The sequence below is a fragment of the Ahaetulla prasina genome, chromosome 13, assembly GCF_028640845.1.
Source record: "Ahaetulla prasina isolate Xishuangbanna chromosome 13, ASM2864084v1, whole genome shotgun sequence".
NCBI classification, from domain to species: Eukaryota; Metazoa; Chordata; class Lepidosauria; order Squamata; family Colubridae; genus Ahaetulla; species Ahaetulla prasina.
The window spans coordinates 867,294-887,559 of NC_080551.1; the positions used below are offsets into that span (position 1 = coordinate 867,294).

General features: G+C 43.2%; 1 protein-coding gene across 5 annotated transcripts in view; it reads left to right on the forward strand.

Annotated features, from left to right (window-relative positions):
* The first annotated feature begins 336 nt into the window (after positions 1-336).
* Positions 337-20,266, forward strand: part of UACA (uveal autoantigen with coiled-coil domains and ankyrin repeats) — a 64,496-nt gene continuing 44,566 nt past the window's right edge. For 2 of the 5 annotated variants that reach the window (XM_058156143.1, XM_058156144.1), the window contains exons 1-6: positions 343-545; positions 15,978-16,111; positions 18,222-18,310; positions 18,960-19,024; positions 19,593-19,650; positions 19,981-20,051. In XM_058156143.1, the coding sequence (XP_058012126.1) occupies positions 480-545; positions 15,978-16,111; positions 18,222-18,310; positions 18,960-19,024; positions 19,593-19,650; positions 19,981-20,051 (483 nt within the window). In that variant the 5' untranslated portion in view covers positions 343-479. The other 3 variants (XM_058156146.1, XM_058156148.1, XM_058156147.1) reach the window with 3 other exon arrangements.

Below are 20,266 nucleotides of genomic sequence, written 5' to 3' on the forward strand. Positions count from 1 at the left end.
CAGATTTCTGCTCTGGGAGCCGCAACGGTTCCCTGGGTTGCCACAGGCCCTTCCTCGCACGGAGTTGCCGGGGCCGCCGCTCTCAGACGGATCCTTCCCGTCTCACCAGGCGCGAGAGGAGCGGCGGGCTCCAGGTCTCCCCTCTGAGGATCACCGGATGGGACCCAGCAAGCAGGCAGGGCCGCTCGCGCTCCTGACCTGCCGGCTTCTGGTTTGGGCCGCGCGAAGGGCCGCCAGCCGCTCCTGCTGGTCGCGGATCCCCTTTTCCGCGAGGCGCTTCCGAGGCCCGCTTCTCCCAGGGGCCGCCCGCGGGAGGGAGGGAGGGAGGGAGGGGCCGGCCAGGCAAGGAAGTCCCGCCGCCCTCGCGGCCCGATTGGCCGAGGCTGCCAGACGCGGGGCCTGCGCTCCTCCCGCGCGGCTGAGGCAAGTGGCGGCGCTCCGTCCCGCCGGGCGGTGGCACCGGCAGCGGCAGCGGCAGCATGAAGAGCCTGAAGTCGCGCCTGAGGAAGCCAGAGGCCTCGCCCGCCGGGAGCGGCCTCGCAGGGGTGAGCAGGGAAGGGCGGGCGGGGGTCTTCCTCGGGCCCCGGCAACGTTCCCGGCCGCCGGGGCTCCCTGGACAGGCGGCCGGTTGTCTCCGCAGGCGAGGTTCCCCCCCCCGCCCCCGAAAGTCCGGCCGGGCTGGGCGGCTCCTGCGGGTCGAGCGAAGCGGCCGGGACCGCGGCGGAGGAGGCGCCGCCTTTGAAGGAAGAGAGGCCGGGAAAGCGCTTTGGTGCCATCCATGCAGACTCCAGAATTGGCAGCCGAGGATGGAACTGCAGCTGGCCAGAGGAGCGGGCGGGGGGCGGGCGGGCGGGCATGGAAGAGGCCGGCTGGCTTCTGCTTTCCAGACGAGTCGCCTCTTCCCAGCGGGGAGGTTTGGCTGCAGCCTGAAGTTGTGTTTCTGCCGTTTCTGAACTTTGGACTGACCGCTTAGCAGCTTTTATTTCTTAACTCTTGTCCGGTCAAGGCTGGATTTTAAACTATGAATTCTGTCTGGTGAAAAATGGAGTTTGGGGCTCTTTTGGCACCACCCAGAGGGTCTCTGGGTGGGTGAGCTTTTCCTATTGTTATTGATCAAAGTAGCTCTGAGGCGGGTGTGTGTGTGTGTGTGTTACCTTTGCCCTAATCTTATCCATTATCGTGTGTGCCAATCGGAGGGAATCCAAAATCAAACTTGGAGCTTTTACGAGCTTCTTTGGAATGCCAGAATGTCTGTTTTTCCATCCGACATCTCCTGTGTTTCACCAGATTAGGGCTACATCTCTGGATGCCACTTTGCCAGATGTGGACTAGAATGTTTGGTGTGAATGTTGAATCTTCTCTAAGCAAATCAATACCAAACAACTGTTGTAAGCTGCCCGTGGGATACAGCAGAACATGAACGCTGATCACATCTGTTTCTCCCATGTAGAACTCTGGCTCATGAAGTTGAATTGGGCCATAAGGTCCTCAGCACAATAAAGGGGGTACTTTTTGTCTTGTATTCAGTAACCACGTGAGTATTGCTGATGCTTGACATACTGAATGAACAAGACAGGTACACCTTGGATACATACTCCAAGTCTGATGTAAGAGAGCAAAGACAAGATTAACTGCCCTGCAAAACACTTGGCCAAGTGTTGCAACTTGTGGTGTTCTACATTTGGTTAGCAGCTGCCTGTACTGCCCAGTGTGTGTGGTTTTAATGTTCTTGGAAGGTAGGAGTGCTCAGGTGTGTTTGTTGAGTTTTAGCTCATCTGCAGTAGATTCATTACTATACTCAGTAATCTTTGTCACAACTGATAGTGGGTTTTTTTCCTCATGGTTAGTAAGGTTAGGTTAGGTTAGTAATGTTGGAGGTTTGTAAAATTTGTTAAATAACACCAATGTATGGAAATTGGCTAATGCCTTAAAGGACAAAATCACAATTCAAATTGACCTTATACAGCCAGTCCACTTTCACCTGTGTAAAGTGTGAGGACTTGCCTCTGAATAGGAAAAACCAAATACCTAGAGAGATCTGGGAAAAGTGGTTTAATAAAACATGTGAGAAAGATCGAAGAGTCCTTGCAAACTAGTGGATGAACCTTTTTCCAACTGATACATTCCATGCATTCTGTAAAAAGAGTAACCTAGCAAAGACAGTTCACTTTTTCTTGTTGAGGTTGATATAAAAGTGCTTATTTTACTGGAACAGCTATCTGAAAGACGTAATCTTGCAAGGAGTTTCTGTACTACCCTTTTAGAATAGTATTTGCACCCAGGTTTATTCTTAGTCCCTACTGTGCACGTTGTGTAATAAATTGTCTTGTATTGTCTGATATGATGCATAAAGTCATATTCTAAGTTATATTGCATTTTGTGCATAAATCATGTTTCTTGTATACTTTTAAAGTTCTATCTGTAATCTAGTGTCTGGCCTGTAAATGCTAGTTATTGTAGATTTTCTGGAATTAAAAATGCCAACAAAAACAATATAGGAAAAGTGGTCCTGTTTTTAATGACCAACAGTTATTCAGCAATTGAACAAATGGTAATTGTGACTTGTCCTTGTATCCTTATGGAGTGTCCGACCTCATCTGTGATCTCTATTTGCTACTAGATTTGCTCAATTGGGGAAGCCATTGAGAAGTTGTGAATGGTGATCACATAATGCCCTAGTTGCCCAGTTATTTGTGAGGATTACATGTAATTATGATTAATGATTACATTAAATTTCCTTTGAAATGTTTCTGTTCAGTTTGGGGACATAGTAATTCTGTTTGTGTGGTTATATGTTACTTTTTTTAATCGGTTATGTCACAATTTGAGTCTGGTTCTGAATGTGGCCAAACTATAATTCCAAATTCTGAAGTATTCTGGTATATTTGGGGGACATGAATTTAGCAATTCATGAGAAAGATTAGAATTTTAGTTTGCTTGTAAGATGAACAAAAGGTGTGTCCATTTAATCACAATATCTTGGTTGAGGATTATTTGTTGGAGAGGGCAATTGAATACATTACAAGCTAATTTTTCAAGGAGTTTTTGGCTTTAGGTGTTACGGCTTTGAAATAGCTTCAAAGACTCTTCTGTGAAATAATTTTCTTTTTAGGAGGCAGTCTTACTGGGTTGTTTACTTTTTTTTAATACAAAGAATGCATGTTCATCCACCAATTTAACCATTAATAATACTTCATAATAGGTGTTCAGTTTTCCAGAAGAGTTGCATAATTAGTGGATAAATGAGTTAGGACTTGCCTGTATTAATTAAAGGGTGGTAATGGAGGCTCATTCTAAAACCTGCTGTTCTAGAGTTCTGTTCAAGAATGTCTAAATTTTGTCCCTCCCCAGATGAAGAGCTGTACTCCATGAGAAGAAGCCCTTTGCATCAGAAAAGCTTAACCCTTAAAAGGCTGTATCAGGGGGGCCCATTATTTCAGTCTGGGGTTTAGCAAGGGAGTGAAGCCATTTGTGTGGGGGGAAGGCTTTAAACCTACCTCTCAACAGTCTCAGTGAAAGAAGATGGAGGAAATGGGGACAACTGTTTTCTGGAGTCCAAAAGGCAGGAAAAGAAACAAGGGGTTATTCATCATGATCCTTTTAGCCATTGTCTATCCATTGCAAGATGAAGGCCATCTAGATCAGGGGTCTCCAACTTTGGGAACTTTAAGAGGAACTCTGAGAGTTGAAGCCCACAAGTCTTAAAGTTCCCAAGGTTGGAGACCCCTGATCTAGAGCATGCCAAACACGCGGGGGGGGGCAGTATTGTGGAGCAGGTCCATGGTGATCATGAACTCCCGAACCACCTCTGCTCTGGGGCCACAGAAGGCAGGTTGAAGTGTCCCAGAACCATAAGCCAGGGGAACTCCATGTCAAGGAGCCCCACAGTCAACGAGCACAGGCAGGGAAGCCAGTGTGCAGCAGTAATCCCAACTGATCCTTATGGAACAGTTTCATGAATGGCTTTCATCATCATCATCTTAGCCATTGTCTAGCCACTGCAGGATGAATGCCTCTTCCACATATTTCCAACCAATACAGTCCTGAGCTTTCTTTTGCCAATTGGACCCATAATATTTGTTGATGTCCTCGATCCAGCTTGTTTTAGGTCTCTCTCGTGAACGCTTTTTATCACGTGAGATCCATTTTATGACCGCCATTCCTGGTCCATCTGTCTCAGTTCTTCTTGCTATGTGACCAGCCCATTTCCATTGCAATTCTTTGACTCTCTTGATGGCCTTGTACGCTTGTGTTTGTTCTCTAATCCATGTGCAAGTCTTTCTATCTTGCAAGAAAGGAAATTTCACTTGGACTTCAGGAAAGATGTTTTACTACTAAGTGCTATTCAGTAATGGACAAGGAGGTAATCCACTGTCCTTTGCAAAGAGGTTTAAAAAGAGGCTGTCGTGTCCCACTCCTCCGCTGACGGCCGGGTCAGGGAAATCCGAATCAGGCTTGCCTCTGCAGCTCTGCCCAAAGTCCTAGCAAAGTCCTCAGAGCAGGCAGGAGACCAGAAAGTGACTTCAGCAAGATAAGTTCAACTTTGCCTGACTCAGAGACTGCCAGAAAGCAGATCCTTTATATAGGCCATGGGGTGTGGCTCCATGACTCAGCACTCATTAAGGCCTGCCCCTCCCTTCCTTCTGTTGCCTCCGCCTATCCAGTCTTCTGATGCGAGGGTCACTCCAATCAGCAGCTGTTGGAAATAAACCTTCCTCAGGCTCACATGCTGTGGAGGAGGGGGAGGGGTCTAGCTGCTCCGTTTGCCTGGGCATGGAGCCAGGGCTGGGGCCGGGGGGTGCTCCCTCCTCTGCAGCCTGCTTGGGCATGGAGCCAGGGCTGGGACCGGGAGGTGCCCCCTCCTCTTCAGCTTGTCTGGGCATGGAGCCAGGACTGGGGCCGGGAGGCATACATTCCTCCGTGTTCGGGAGCAGATAAGAAGGCCCCGGCTGCTGTGAGAGCGGGCAAGACACAACAGAGGCCTTCTTGACTGGCTATCCTGCGCAGGGGCTCAGGACAACTCTCTCTGACCAGCTTGCCACCACCAACTCGCCTCTGCCAAGTCACCATCACTAAGTCACTGCAGGCCAATTCCTCATGGCCAACTTGTCACAGGCAGATGGAGGGAGAGCCAGGTGGGTGAGCAAGTAGGTGGGCAGAGCACAGGGCAGGGTGGACGATGGGGAGGCAGTAGCCGAGGACTTCCTGTTTTCACCCCACACTAAGCTGCAAGGGGAAGAGGCCAGGAGGGTGGCGATGGCAGTTGTGGTGGGCAGCAGGGAGGCAGTGGAGACTGGGGACGTCCCATTTTCACACCCACTGTCACTGCTGATGCAGTGGCTGCGAAGCTGCCACTTCACTGAACTCACACAGCAGCAGCATTGGTGGCGGCTTTGAGCCTGGTGTGGTGCCTGGTGTGGCATTACCAGCAGCTCTGAGTCTGGCACAGCTGTAGCATCAGCAGTGGTTCTGAGCCCTCTGGCTGCCCATGGCGAGTTGTCCCTGCGGTGAGTTGGCTGCATGGTGTTATCCTGTGGCGACTTGGCGGCCGCGACTTGGTGGCAACCAGTGCTGGCCACCATGAGTTATCCCATTCTGTTGGGCAGTGGGTTGGACTACCGTAGTTGATACCCAAAATCTCTTCTAACCTTCAGAATCAGTAGAGAAAACCAGGAATCAAGATAATTAGAACAGGGTGTAAAGCTTACCTCCCCTCCCCCCCATTTTTAATGAAAGTTGCCTGGGAACTTTCATTATGGGAAAAGGAAACTTGACTTTGATTGTTTGCATAGAAGGTTCAGTTCTATCAAGTGAGACGTGGAAGCAGGATTAGTTGCCTTTGACTAGCAGAAAACTTTCTCAGTTGGGCAAAACACACACTTCCAAGTCCATTTGCCAATAATCATCTTCAAGGAGTGTCTCCATTTGTATTTTGATTTATAACCAAAAAGGAAGTTTTCATATAATCACAAGTGATGGTGTGTAATTATCAACTGGATTTAGTTTTTCTTGTTCCTCAGAGTCAATGGGTGTGTTATCTGGTATGTGTTTGGAGGGAGTGTCGTTGTTTTTGGAAATAGATTGTAACTTTTCCGGTATACAGTATTGCCTAACTTCTAACTCCCTTTTCCTGAAGTATGTAAAGCTATTTAGGCTCATGGGAATGCATTCCGCTCTCAAGCCATCTCTAATTGGCTTCAAAAAATTTTTGCATAAAATAACAGTACTTTCCTTGTTCATAAACTTTTTTCTCAATGTCAAAATTATGAAATTGACAAAGCACATGTTTAAAAGAGTTAAATAATAAATGGAAAAAACTATCAATAGGCTAGTATGTGTTGGTTGCTTCTTTTCCTTACATGAGAGAGAGAAGGATATTTATGTGTTAGGATTTATAACTTCTAGAATGGGAAAGGAGGTTCACTGAAAAAATGACACCATGCCAGGCATGACAAGTCAAAGTGTTCACTTAAGTGAAGCAAACTTTGCCACCCTTCCATCCTTCCAGAATATTCTCTCCCATCTCTACTTAATTTTGATTTTTTTCTGGATATATCATTACATCTCTAAATCTGATTAGCTGGATACATTTCAATCGGGTTCATCTGGGAAATGGTGGGAGTGCATGTCAAGGCCCAGCCCTAGAATGACAGAGAGCAATACAATCAAGATTCTGTTTTTATTTGCTCACACCCAACAGAAGACTAAATATTTCCTACTCTCAGCCTGATGGATAAGCCCTTTGAGATGCTTAGGGGGTGGCTATCCTAACACACTTCCTCTCCAGCTCCAGGCTGTGTTGTGTCTTGTCTTGGAATGTGCTCCCTCTTTCCTAGGAAATTGCTGTTTCACTATACTCCATCACAGTGCAGCTCTTAGTTCTGGACCTCTTCACTGCTTTTCCTATCATCAACTATGGTGTCCTTCTAGGTTGTCTGGTGGAGTTGAAGCGGGGAGATATTTTTGCAGTGATTCCATCCATTCCTATTGGGATATAGCCAGAAGGTGGTGCTGGGTGGGGGACTCATGTTCATCCACTTGATCATTGATTGGTGTTGTCCGATAGATCTCTGTCATGTCCCCAGGCTGACGTCTGTCCAAAATAATCTCAACAACTGCAATAGGGCTTCCCTTGTAAAGTGGCCAAAATTGCATTTGGTGCAAAAGGTGGTGAAACAGATTGGTGCAAGAAACAGGGATCATATAGGGATTGGCAGAGGCTGCCAATTTGCAATTTGGCAGAGGTTGCTGGCTGCTAAGATGCTGGTCTTTAAAGCCCTGTGTGGCCCCATGGTTTCCCATGAAGCTGTCCATTTACTTGGAGAAGAGTCCCTTCCAAAGACGACCCCATTGCCAGAAGCTCTTCTCTCGCCAATGAGAAGAAGATCCTCTCCTGTGTGGCTCCGAGACTGTGGAATCATTCCTCAAAGAAGTATGTTTGGAACCACTCTTTGAATATTCAGGACGGAGACTGAAAAACCAAGTATTAACTGGTAACTGAACAATATAATGAGACCGATTTTAATTGCATTTTTGGCTTGTATTTTTGGATTCTTGTTAAGACATCAGGCTAGAAGCTGGGATACAGAGTTCTAGTCCTACTTGAGACACAAAAGCTTGGTGATCCTGCGCCAGTCCTGTTTTCTACCATCCCTTCTATCCTCTCTGTCTTTTTATTATCTGCAAAATTGGTACTCACATTTTCTATTCTCTTAACCATCTTTATAAATACAGCAAATAGCCCAGGCCTAGATGAGAGCTTAATGTTCTCCCCTTGGAGCTTTCTTCCAGCTTGATCAGAAGCTATTGCCACACACGCTCATGGTTGGTATCCTCTAATGGTAGTATAAACAATCCATTTTTGCAATATTCCGTGATAGGTTGTCACAGGAGACTTTGGAATGCTTTGCTGAAATTAAAGTACACTGTGTCCACCATATTTCTATGGTTAGTAAACTGGATACTCTTGTCAAAAAGGAACAGCAGCAGGTTGGTTTGCTGTGATCTATTCTTGATAAACTGGCTCTTGCCAAATTATCTATTGTTCTCTAAAGTGCTGAGAAAATGACCATTTAATCTATTGTAAAGTTCTTCCTGTTATTGATGTCAAACTGACCAGCCTATAATTAGTCATTTTCTTTTTCTCCACTATTTGAAGACAGGAACATAATTTGTCCTTTTCCAATTACCTGACACTTCATCCATTCTCCATACTTTTAAAATAATGCAAAAAGAGGCTCTGAGATAACATAAGAGCCACAGTGGCGCAGTGGTTAGAGTGCAGCACTGCAGGCTATTTCTGCTGCCTGCTGGCTGCCTGCAATTTGGCAGTTCAAATTTCACCAGGCTTAAGGTTGATTCAGCCTTCCATCCTTCTGAGGTTGGTAAAATGAAGACCCAGATTGTTGGGGGCTATATGTTGACTCTGCAAACCGCTTAGAGGGCTGTAAAAGCACTGTGAAGCAGTATATAAGTCTAAATGCTATTGCTATCCACAAGCTTTGTCTTGGATGGAATTAGTCCATTTCTGGTGATTTAACATTCATTCCCCTTTACGTTCCTTGGTTCCCATTCCTTTCTTTGCCAGTTGTTCTGCTAAGTTTGATCTGAACTCTATTCCACTTAGGAAAAAACATAAAATTTGATTAGGAGTTGATGGGTTCTACTATTTTGTTATGTAGAGTGCAATGGATAAGAACTAGAATCAGTTATGTCAAAAAAGAGAATTCTTGTTACTTTCAAGAAGGGAGCTGATGAGCAAAAGGTGATGGTGATTGGGTTCTCCCATTGTGTAAGACTATTGTGTGCTTAATGCAGCCGATGACTCTGGCCCAGTCTTTTCTTAAATTCATCATTCCTAAAGTGTATTTTACTTTAACTGGAGACTCTATGCATGTAATTTTTTGACTCACAGTTACTGGAAGGAAAGGTAAAAAGATGAGAGGAAGTAAGATTGTTGTTGTTGTTAGTTGCGAAGTTGTGTCCAACCCATCGCAACCCCATGGACAACATTCCTCCAGGCTTTCCTGTCCTCTACCATCCTCTGGAGTCCATTTAAACTTATGCCTACTGCTTCAGTGACTCCATCCAGCCACCTCGTTCTCTGTGGTCCCGTTCTTCTTTGCCCTCAATCTTTCCCAGCATTAGGCTCTTCTCCAGGGAGTCCTTCTTTCTCATTAGGTGGCCAAAGTATTTCAGTTTCATCTTCAGGATCTGGCCTTCTAAAGAGCAGTCGGGGTTGATCTCCTCTAGAACTGACTTGTTTGTTCGCCTTGCAGTCCAAGGGACTCGCAGGAGTCTTCTCCAGCACCAGAGTTCAAATGCCTCAATTCTTTGGCGCTCAGCCTTTCTTATGGTCCAACCTTCACAGCCATACATTGCAACTGGGAAAACCATAGCTTTGACGATACGCACCTTTGTTGGCAGGGTGATGTCTCTGCTTTTTAGTACGCTGTCTAGATTTGCCATAGCTTTCCTCCCCAGGAGCAAGCATCTTTTAATTTCTTGGCTGCAATCCCCATCTGCGGTGATCTTGGAGCCCAGGAAAATAAAATCTGTCACTACCTCCATTTCTTCAACATCTATCTGCCAGGAATTGAGAGGGCCTGATGCCATGATTTTAGTTTTCTTAATGTTGAGTTTCAAGCCAACTTTTGCACTCTCCTCCTTCATCTGCATCCAGAGACTCTTTAGTTCCTCTTCGCTTTCTGCCATTAGAGTGGTATCATCTGCATATCTGAGGTGGTTGATATTTCTCCCGGCAATCTTAATTCCAATTTTTGATTCATCTAGCCCCGCCTTTCTCATGATGTGCTCTGCATATAAGTTAAATAGACAGGGTGATAGTATACAGCCTTGCCAAATTCCTTTCCCAATTTTGAACCAATCTGTGGTTCCGTGTCCAGTTCTCACTGTGGCTTCTTGACCCGCATACAGGTTTCTCAAGAGACAAATAAGATGGTCTGGTATTCCCATCTCTTTAAGAACTTGCCACAATTTGTTGTGATCCACACAATCAATAGTAGGATAGGATGCTATTAAACTTCTGAAGAAAAGCGAAGAGCCAAATACAGAAAGCGAGAAGCAGGGTACCCTCAGTAATAAGGACCATTGATACAGTTTTCTCATTCCTCGATTATCATTGAGTCTATTTTTTTCATTCTGCAGATCTCAGAATCGGTGCATTAAATTTTGACTAGAAATAAATATTTTCATTCCAAGAAAAACACCATGTTTCCCTGTCTTACATTTTTTCGAACCCTGAAATAAGCGCTTGGCCTTATTGCCATGCGCTCAAAAGCCCGATTGAGCTTATTATCAAGGGAGGTCTTATTTTGGGGGAAACAGGGTACACCCTATTTTGCAAGATGTAGCCCTCTTCAGCTATCAATAGAGCTGCCACTGGCTGCTCAGAGGACAATCAGATACCATCTATCTGCAGATCCGTGAAAAATCCTAGAGAACAAGTGAAAGCTGATCTGACAAGAGGAACTATTTTTAAAGACAGAAAAGAGGAGAGTCCAATCAGTCGGACATAAACACCTAGGAAGTCTCTAGAACAGATAATAAAGCAATTTGATCTTATAAATAATGCAGTCATTCCAATAGTCAGTAAGCATTTACCAGCAACAAATCTCAAGATGAACCTTATTCATTGTTTGACTGCTAATTTCCTAAGTAAGTTGTGGGGATTCTGTGGGCATTATATACTTCAATTTCAGCAAAGCACTTCTTGAAGTATTCCATGATAATCTAATTACAAGCCTTTTAATATAGTTTAGATGGCATGTCTATTAGGCAGATGGATGTTCACCATTATGAGAGAGAGGAGAGGGAGAAGGGCTCCTGCATTTTTTACATTGAGTATTTTCACAAGCCTTTTCAACAAGTCTATAGGAAACAGCAACAGAATTAAGCTGAACCTTTCTTTCTGAATGGAAACTCCTATGGAAACTTCTTTTTATTTTTTAAAAGGCAAAGGTACCTGGTAAATTTTCTAAGTTAACTTCTGAGAAGTTTTTTTCCAAAATCAATTTGTAGATTCTTTCTGTTAGATCAGAGGTGTCAAACCCAAGGCCCACGGCTGGCTTAGATCTGGCCCGTGGGACCACCCTGGAAACAGTGAAGGACCAGTGAAAAGATACCTCTGGAGGGTTGTGGGAAGCCCTCCGGAGCTCGGTTTTTGCTGGCAGAGGGTTGCGGGAGGCCATTGCAGCCGAATACAAAACTCGGGAGCCTGTTTTCGCAGGCAAAGCGCTCGGTGCCCCCAACATGAGTGATGTCAAGCTGGCTACGCCCACCCGGTTACACCCGGCCCTCCAAGGTCAGACATCATCCTGGTGCGGCCCTCAATGAAATCACGTTTGACACTCTTGTGTTAGATAGTCATAAGTCACTTTTTTCAGCGCTGTTGTAATTTGAATGGTCATTAAACAAACAGTTGTAAGTCAAGGGCTACCTGTACCTGAAGGCCGTGCTGTGCCAGGCCATCTGGCTGGTATTTAGAAAGTCAGTGGCTTCCCTTGGAGCTGCTCCTGTTCAAAGCTGTTCCCCTTTTTTGGAGAAAGTCGCCCACTTGTGGCCGTAGCAACATATGCATTCTTGCCTTACTAGTTGACACATTACTCACTGGTTGAGCATGCACTGAATGTATTATTAGCCCTTTTCCCCCCTATTGCCCTGCTATCAAGTACCAGGAGAATCAGAAAATAGCTCTGGGCCCATGTGAGACTGTCTGCATATTGTTTACAGGATATTTTGGACCTGGGTAATACTTACTGTGTCAGAATTGCTGCAGCAATAGTTGATGCCACTGCCCAAAGGCTGCAAAACAGAGCCAGACCCTCCCCACTGCCAGGCAGGACATGCTGGGGAGACTGTTGGGCTTGGCAGAGTTCTGGAGTCTTTTCAGCCATGAGGTCTGAAGAAGAAGCCGGGGATGAAGAGAGCCTGGCTGAGGATCCGAGTTAAGACAAGCATGGCCAGGATGCTTACAGCAGGGCAGCAAAGTCCCAGATGACATCGTGTCGCCTCAGGCGGGCTATTTGGGTTCTGTAGCGGGTGTTTTGTTTGCTCTTGGTTTCAAGGATTTGGAATTCTAGGATGAGTTGCTGGTTTTCATGTGCTTTTAAAAACGTAGTACGTACCATGTATTTGACAATAAACCAAGCAATTTTTGCCAGTGCAATCTTAAATTTGTTCCAATACGTATTATCCCTTTTTAATTTTGGTTGACTTACACCGTTGTAAAGTTTTTGTTTATCATTTTCTTCAAGTACTGCTTAATTTACAACTACTTTTACATCAAAGGTTTTGGATAAATTTACATAATAAGCTATTTAGTCTAGAAAAAAATTGATTTTATAGACGTGCTTCCAAGTATTTGTAGAAAGTGTCATTTTTAAACGGTTACTGTTACTGTGATAAACCCTCCAGAATATATTTTTTTAAATGTTACTTTTGACATAAACTGCAATTTTTTTGAAAAGTTAGATCATTGGAACACTTGTGAACTGTTGCAAAGTTAACTAAAGGAACATTTATTGCCCTAGGATTGAAACTCCAAGACGCATTTTGGAAGAAGCCAATATATGTGTTTAAGTCTGGAATATGTAGATAACATGAAGAGGAAAGTGGCTGAAATAACATCTTTCTTGGATTCAAAATGTCCCTGCCTTACTGGGACTCCCCTATCTTGGAAGGATTGTGCTAGTGATTTCCCAGTCCAATTCAGCTGTATATTTGCTGCAAGTGTTTAGTCCATGCTCAAAGCTAATGAGGCATTTTGGGATAAGCAGTGATTGGAAAGCATAATTCTTCCTGTAGATGCTTGGTTTCTTTGAATGTTTGATTTCAGAATCTGGCTGCAGTTTGAAAGGAATGGAAGGCAATCTGCAGGACATTTTGGGAAGGCTCATCTAAGCTCTGCGTTTTCCATCATTTCCTTGGTGCTGGGAGGAAGTGCGCATGACTTCCAGTCTCATGTTTGTGATGCTCTTGCAGTATCTGATTTGGTTTTGAAAGGGAGATTTCAGATAACAGATTAACAGAGTTGGAAGGGATCTTGTAGGCCATCTAGTCCAACACACACACATACCCCAAGCAGGAGACCCTACACCATTTTATTTTATTTTATTTTATTTGGCTTGGAAAAGATAAAAATGGATCTGAATAATGTTATGAAGTCTGTCTGGCAAGTGGGAAAGAAACACCTTGAAAAGTGGTAGAAGGAGAAGGTTTAGAGAGCAAGAGGGCCAGGAGATGGAGTGACCCCAGGCTACCCTGGTCCAATAAAGGCCACCATTAGTTGTGGGCTCATGAACTAAAATGTCTGCATCAGTTTTGCTCATTGATTTTGAGCAGGGGAAATTGAGCAGGCTCTTGCCTGAGTCTGAAGGGACTTGGCGCATAAACAGATGGCGGCCTCCTTCTATTTTGTTGGAGCCATTTAGACAACAAATGCAGGTGTTCATTTTTAAATTGGATTGTGGAGATAGGAAAGATGCATGTGTACATCTCATTTTAACTGCTGTCTGAGGTTTTCCTTCCGGTACGAGAAAATGTGTGAAACCAGAAGACTAGTTTGTAAATGGTGGCTGCAGTGCAAATTGGACATTACTTCTTCCTTGATGTGTGGATGTGAATAAACTTGCTTCAAAAAAGTCACCTGCTCTATTCCTCCTCTGGCAGCTCCTGTCCTCTTCGGCTTTTCTTTTTATGTAGTGTTTCCCAGAGTATTGATTGAAGGGAGACTGTGGTGCTTATGCCTTTTGTTTCTATCTCATCTGCTAGATGAGACAGAGTCTCTGCTATTCAGATGGTTATTTTTTCCTGGAGGTTTAATCTCCAAAGAGTCTGGAGAACAGGAGGAATCTCATGAACCATATTATTTGAATTGCAGTTCAGATGCTGTTACTATCATATGAGAAGCTGTGGGATCACACACAGATTCTATTCTTTCAGCCTGTGGTAGTGATCTGCCGTTCTGCAAATGCAGAGACGCTCATTGTAGGGTATAGAATGGAATCTCCCATCCCAGACTATTGTGTCAAGTTGCTCGAATCTCTTTCGCATAAATATCTCCCTAAGATGTTTTGGCAGTTGTAACGTGAAATGGTTGTCTACTTGAAAAGTATGTTTGTATTTGCTCAGCCATTTCAAGTTACCCACCTTACTAAGGATAGCTGTATCATTTTGTGCTTCTATATCCTTAATTCTTTGGGCAGCTCTTTTTTTGAATTGTTCTCCTGTTATGCAAGAGGCAGGAAGGCCACAGCTCCTTACAAAATTTGTTAGTTTGGTGAGCCAGGAGATTTGTGATTGTAATTTTATTTGCTCTAGTAGACATACTTGGGGAGTCTAAGTCTCCATTTCATTCACTTTGCGCCGGTAGTTATATTTTGGATAGTGCATGAACAACTACAACGTTCTCGGTCAATCCAAAATGTTAATAAACCTCAAACCTAAATATTGAAGAAAGTCAAAGTGAGGTTTTAGCTTTCTTAGGAGAATAACTATGTGTTAACAATTATTGGGCAACTAGTAGTGTGCAGAATTATTATGCAACTATATGTAAAACAAAAGTTTGCCCATATCACTTGTTTATTTGCGTCTGTTAAAGTGAATAATAACTCAAAATGTACAAATAAACATTTCTGTCATTTCAAAATGTTGATCTGTTGACGATCAACTTTTTGTGCAGCAGCAACCACAGCCTCCCAGACACCATTCAGAGAGGTGTCCTGTTTTCCTTCACCATAAACCTCCCGTTTAAGAACCCACAAGTTCTCAATAGGGTTTAGGTCAGGTGAGGAAGAGGGGCATGTCATAATTCTGTCATCTTTAAGGCCTTTATTGGCTAGCCACACAGTGGAGTATGTTGATGGACGCGATAAGAGCATTGTCTTGCATAAAAATCATGCTCTTCTTAAAAAGATACAGACTTTTTCCTGTACTACTGCTTGAATAAAGTGTCTTCTAAAAACTGGCAGTAGGTTTGGAAGTTGATTTGGAGTCCATCTTCAACCCAAAAAGGTCCAGCTAGCTCACCTTCAATAATACTAGCCCATACCAGTACCCTGCCTCCACCTTGCTGGCGTCTTGAGTAGAAGTGGAGCTCTCTGCCCCTTACTGATCCACCCATGGGCATTTCCATCTTGTCTGTCAAGAGTCACTCTCATCTCATCAGTCCCTAAAACCTTTGAAAAATCTGGCTTCAGATATTTCTTGGCCCATTCTTGCCATTTCAACTTATGTGTCTTGTTCAGTGGTGGTCGGATTTCATCCTCCCTTACCTTGGCTATGTCTCTGGGCACTGAACACCTTGTACTTCTGGGCACTTCAGGCAGGTTGCAATTCTGGAATATGACAGCACTGGAGGATAATGGATTCCTAGTAGTTTCACATTTGATTCTACTCAAATCTTTTGGCAGTTAATTCGCATCTTTTTTTCTCAAAACATTTCTTGTGGCCCTGATGACTATTTGCAACAAAATGTTTAATGGTTCTGTGATCACACCCCAATATTTTAACAAGAGTGCTGCATCCCTCTGAAAGACTTTTTACAATTTTTGACTCATCAGAGTCAGTTAATTCTCTTTTTTGGCCCATTTTGCCTGAGGAAAAGAAGCTATACTAAAAATAATACTAAATAGTACTAAAAGAAATAATACTAACAAACTAAAATAATAATCAGTTTAAGGTGGCTGCTAAAAATTGAATTGAGTAGATTTATTTCTTGTATTCTTAGACTAGAGTAACGCGTCCTCCAGGGAGTTTGCCTGCAGAAGTGCTTACAACCTCACTCTTCAAGTGGTTTCTTTCTCCTTTTAGCAATGTGCCAGATGAACAACAATTCTTTTAGCTCATCCATTTTTATTGGAGACGCTCAATAGTTGCTTATAACAAATATTTTCGGAATTCCTGTTAGATTTTCCAATACTGATGTTTATTATAATTTTTCTGCATTTTTCAAACAGTTGACTGCAGATTGGAACAAATATGATGATCGTTTGATGAAAGCAGCTGAAAGGGGTGATTTGGAGAAAATCTTGTCTGTCCTTGCTAAAAAAGGAGTGAACCCCACAAAACTGGATCTGGAAGGGAGATCTGCGTAAGTAGAAGGATAAGTTTGATTGCAACTATCCCCCCCCAACCCAGGGCAATTTTTGGAGGAGCCTGCATGGGCAGCTCTTCATCTAAGCTAGATTTTAGATGGATGTTTAGATGGAATAACAGAGGGATGTTATTCCTAATAGTCCTTAATATAAACTTGATTTAGTGTTTATTTCTTAGGAAACCACCTTAACCCTTACAAAAAAATGCAGTATAATTTTTTAAAAAATAAATAGAAATTTGTTGGGGCTTTTATCCTGGGAAAAGAATTTCATATATTTATAACTCGTGTTGTGTTTTGGAATAACCAGCTTTATTTGAAATTTAGAAATTTAGAAATATTTAGAGAAGCATTGGAGGGAATCAGTTTTGCAAACATTTTATTAAATGCTGACAAAATTGATTAGCCTTAAACCTTTCTCTTTAAGCAACATCTGAAAATTCAAATGTTTTTTTATTTAAGCCAAACATTTCACAATATGAAAGTTCTCTGAAAAAAACTCAGATGTTATTCAATGAAGAATACCTGACATGATATTGTGGATGAAAAGAATTTCAGGTTGAAATGAAGCAGAAAATGAGTGAAATGTTATACAGGTAGTCCTCAGTTTATGTCCATTTGTTCAATCATGGCAGACCTGAGAATAGGAATGTATGTCAGATACGCTTCCTTTCAGTACTCAAGAAAGAAAAACCCTGACTCCATTTTCATAGAGAAAGGTATTTTTACTGAGTATGAACTGAAAGAAAAAGCGAGATCTGAGGCAATAGGCGGGAAAATCACATATAGGAAATATCCCCAAAACCCTCCCCCCCAAAGGTCCGGTCAGTATTATCCAATCCATGTTCTCCAGGGGATCATGTGGGGTGCAGCTTCAGATGGCTCCATCCCACTGGTATGCCCGGACAGTTGGCCTTGACCCGTTATCAGCACGCCTCCCAACTGCAGAGAAAATGCTGAGGGAAAATTCTTCCAATCCTCTCCCTGTTTCACAACATTTCCACCAGCTTGCTTCCTCCCTTGTTCCATAACCAAGACAGCTTCCCCCTTCCCCCCATTACAATGACAGCCGTAGCAAGCAGAGCAATAAATCAATAAATCATTAGCAAGTGGAGGCTAACAGACCGGCTATGAGATTCCAGCTGTTGCAGCACCCATGCAGATGCTTGCTCCTGAGCTGGGTGCCCAGCTCATGATTACAGCGTCATAGGGAGCCACAGTAACCTTTGCAACCTTCCCTGCTGACTCTCCACAGCCAAAGCCAATGGGGAAGTCAGCAAGAAGTTTGCAAGTCCCTTCAGATTTTTCTTCCACCTACCCCCAGGATTCCCAGGTGACCTGTGCCAGCCCTGCAGGCCCTCTCCTGAGACTCTCACTAAAAAAAGGAAAGATGTTGGTAATTTCCAAATCTTCTAATACCCAAAGAATATCAGCTGTAAATGATTTCACAGAATGGCTTTCTCTCTGAGGTTGAAAAGGGTGAGAATGATGATTGCTTGGAATATTCTGTGCAAGGTTTCTTGAATCCTTTGTGGCAAGTGAGCCTAGGAGCCGGAATTAGTTGGAATGGATTTGAGGGTAGCACCTCTTGGCAATATCAAGCCTTAGGGGGCTCAAGGGCCAGGGCAGCTATTCAAAACTAAACAAGGTAGGAAAGGGAGTAAAATGTGACCATGCTGCTCTGGGGAGACTCTCGGTCTGTGCGAGAATTCCGGCGCACCTTTTGCCCCCTGCGATAAACAAGGCAGCATCTCACAGGGCCACTTCTTGGTTGGTATTGTGCACTTCAGTGACATTCCCCTCCTTAATCTGCTGGGGTTGATCAGTCAATCCTAGCAACACCATAAGCTTTACAAGCATTTTGTTGCACATATTAGTGCAGGATTTAGTTCTACTTTAGCTGGAGCTCAGGAAGGTCATGTTCTAAAGTCCAGCAGCTACTGGAAGGTTATTTATTTGGATATTTTTCTTCTCAAATGTTTATCTCTTCCAATTCGCATGTTGGAATAATTTCAGCTCTAGAACTGGGAGCAAATTCTCTTGGACCCGGTAGGATTTACTTGTACAGAATGAAATTGTACTTTTCCCCCCCTTTTGTTTCACTCAGATTCCATGTTGTAGCCTCAAAGGGTAACCTCGATTGTCTGAATGCTCTCCTTGTTCATGGAATTGACATTGTCGCCACTGATATAGCAGGTATGATTTCCTTGTTTAAAATAGAACAATTGCATGTTGTTACTTAAACAGCTTTGAAAGGCCAACTAATGCAGCGGTGAAATGCACTTACCTTCGCTACTTGTTCGGGAATGTGAGTGCGTGCGCCTCTTCTGCGCATGCGTAGAGTCTTCTGCGCATGCACAGAGGGTAAAAAACGTGATGTAATGACGTCCCAGCGGATGGGTGCAGCCTCCCGTCGCCGGAGCTACCGGTTCGCGTGAGCTGGATAGATCCGACTGGATTTCACTGCTGAACTAATGTATTGTGTACCTGGCCCTGTAAGCCTGTTGGGTTCCATGGTGCTTGTTTTGTTGCTTTGAACTATAGTATCTTATTGACCAACGCCCCCTACCCCACCCCAAAAAAGAGAGGTATGGAACTATTTATTTTGCACTACAAATCAATTTAAATTAATTAAAAAAAACCAGTTTTCTTCTTTTCCTTGAGATATATAATTTAGTTAAAATACAATGACCAATTTAATCTGTAATTGGAGCTACACAGGGTTACCTATATCTTTATAAATCTGTGGGTGTTTGAGGAGAGGGAGTAGGCATTTCTTTGCTTATATATGTAGCATATATATTTTGGCTATGTTCAGAATTTCCTTGTTAATTCTTCTTTTCAGGAAGGACTGCTCTACATTTAGCAGCAAAATATGGACATGCACTCTGTCTGCAAAAACTGTTGCAGGTATTAAATAGTTGACAAATTGTTAAATGTTATGTCGAAAAGAAAGCATGATAGGGAATTCTTTTTCTTTGCATGGGGAAAATTCAGGACCTTGATTAGCTATATATAGTAGTTATCAAATGTCCAGTGGGATTTCCCAAAAATGTAAAAAAATTAAGCAGAAGCGGAATAACTTTGCATGATAGAGACGCTTTCTCTGAATATGCAAGGTTCTTTTTCTTTGAGGAGGTTAGTGGAGGTAAATGCAGGTTTTGTGTGTAGCAAATCTGTCCGTAGGGTGGGAGGGAAAACGCTTAGAAAGGAAGCCCTGCAGATCAAGAGACCACGTGGAGCTTGTGGACTGATTTTGTAGAAAGCTGCATATTAGAGTAGGTAGGATGTTACCTAATAACATCTTAAATGAGTATTCCTGATCCATGCATGTAAATTTTTGAATGAAAATGTATTTGAAGTGCCGCTTGAAATGTTGTCAGGTTTAGATTCTGTTATTATTAAAATGTAATGGTAAATATTGAAGGTATTAAATCTCAACACAATGGTAATAAGATTACGCTTGGCTCTTCTACAGTACAACTGCTCAACAGAAAATGTGGATTTGCAAGGACGGACTGCTCTTCATGATGCAGGTAAGGGACAGGCTATATGTGCAACCAGGATTCCTAATGTAATGTGAAAAGTAGCAGAGCTACTATAACAAAATGGAAAAACCAATGATTAATGCAGATGCTGCTTGTGTTTCACCAAAAGTTGGATGATAATTTTTAAGGAATATTTTCTATTACCTCAGTAGTTTGAAACAGATGCATTCTGATTGAGAAGTTGACTATTAGATATTAGTAGGTATTATTAAAACAGTCCAGAGACTTGTTCCATGGACCCTGCAGCCAATAAATAACCTGCCAGTTGTTAAATCTTGAATTTTCCACCAGTAATATCTGTTGTTTTGCTTCCCAAAGCAATGTCGGATTGTACATCCAGCGTACAGTTGCTATGTGACCATGGAGCCTTGGTGAATGCCAAAGATGCTGTAAGTTCTTTCAGAATCTTCTTTCAGGAATGGCCAAGTTCTGGGTGCTTTTTCTTTCTTTTTTAATAAAATTTTATTAAACAGTACAATTACAGTGGTACCTCGGTACTCATCGTTACCTGGTTCTGGGAGGTGCAGTGAGTACCAAAAACGACAAGTACCAAACAATTTTTTCCTATAAGGAATAATGTAGTGTGTCACAAGGCAGCCAACAC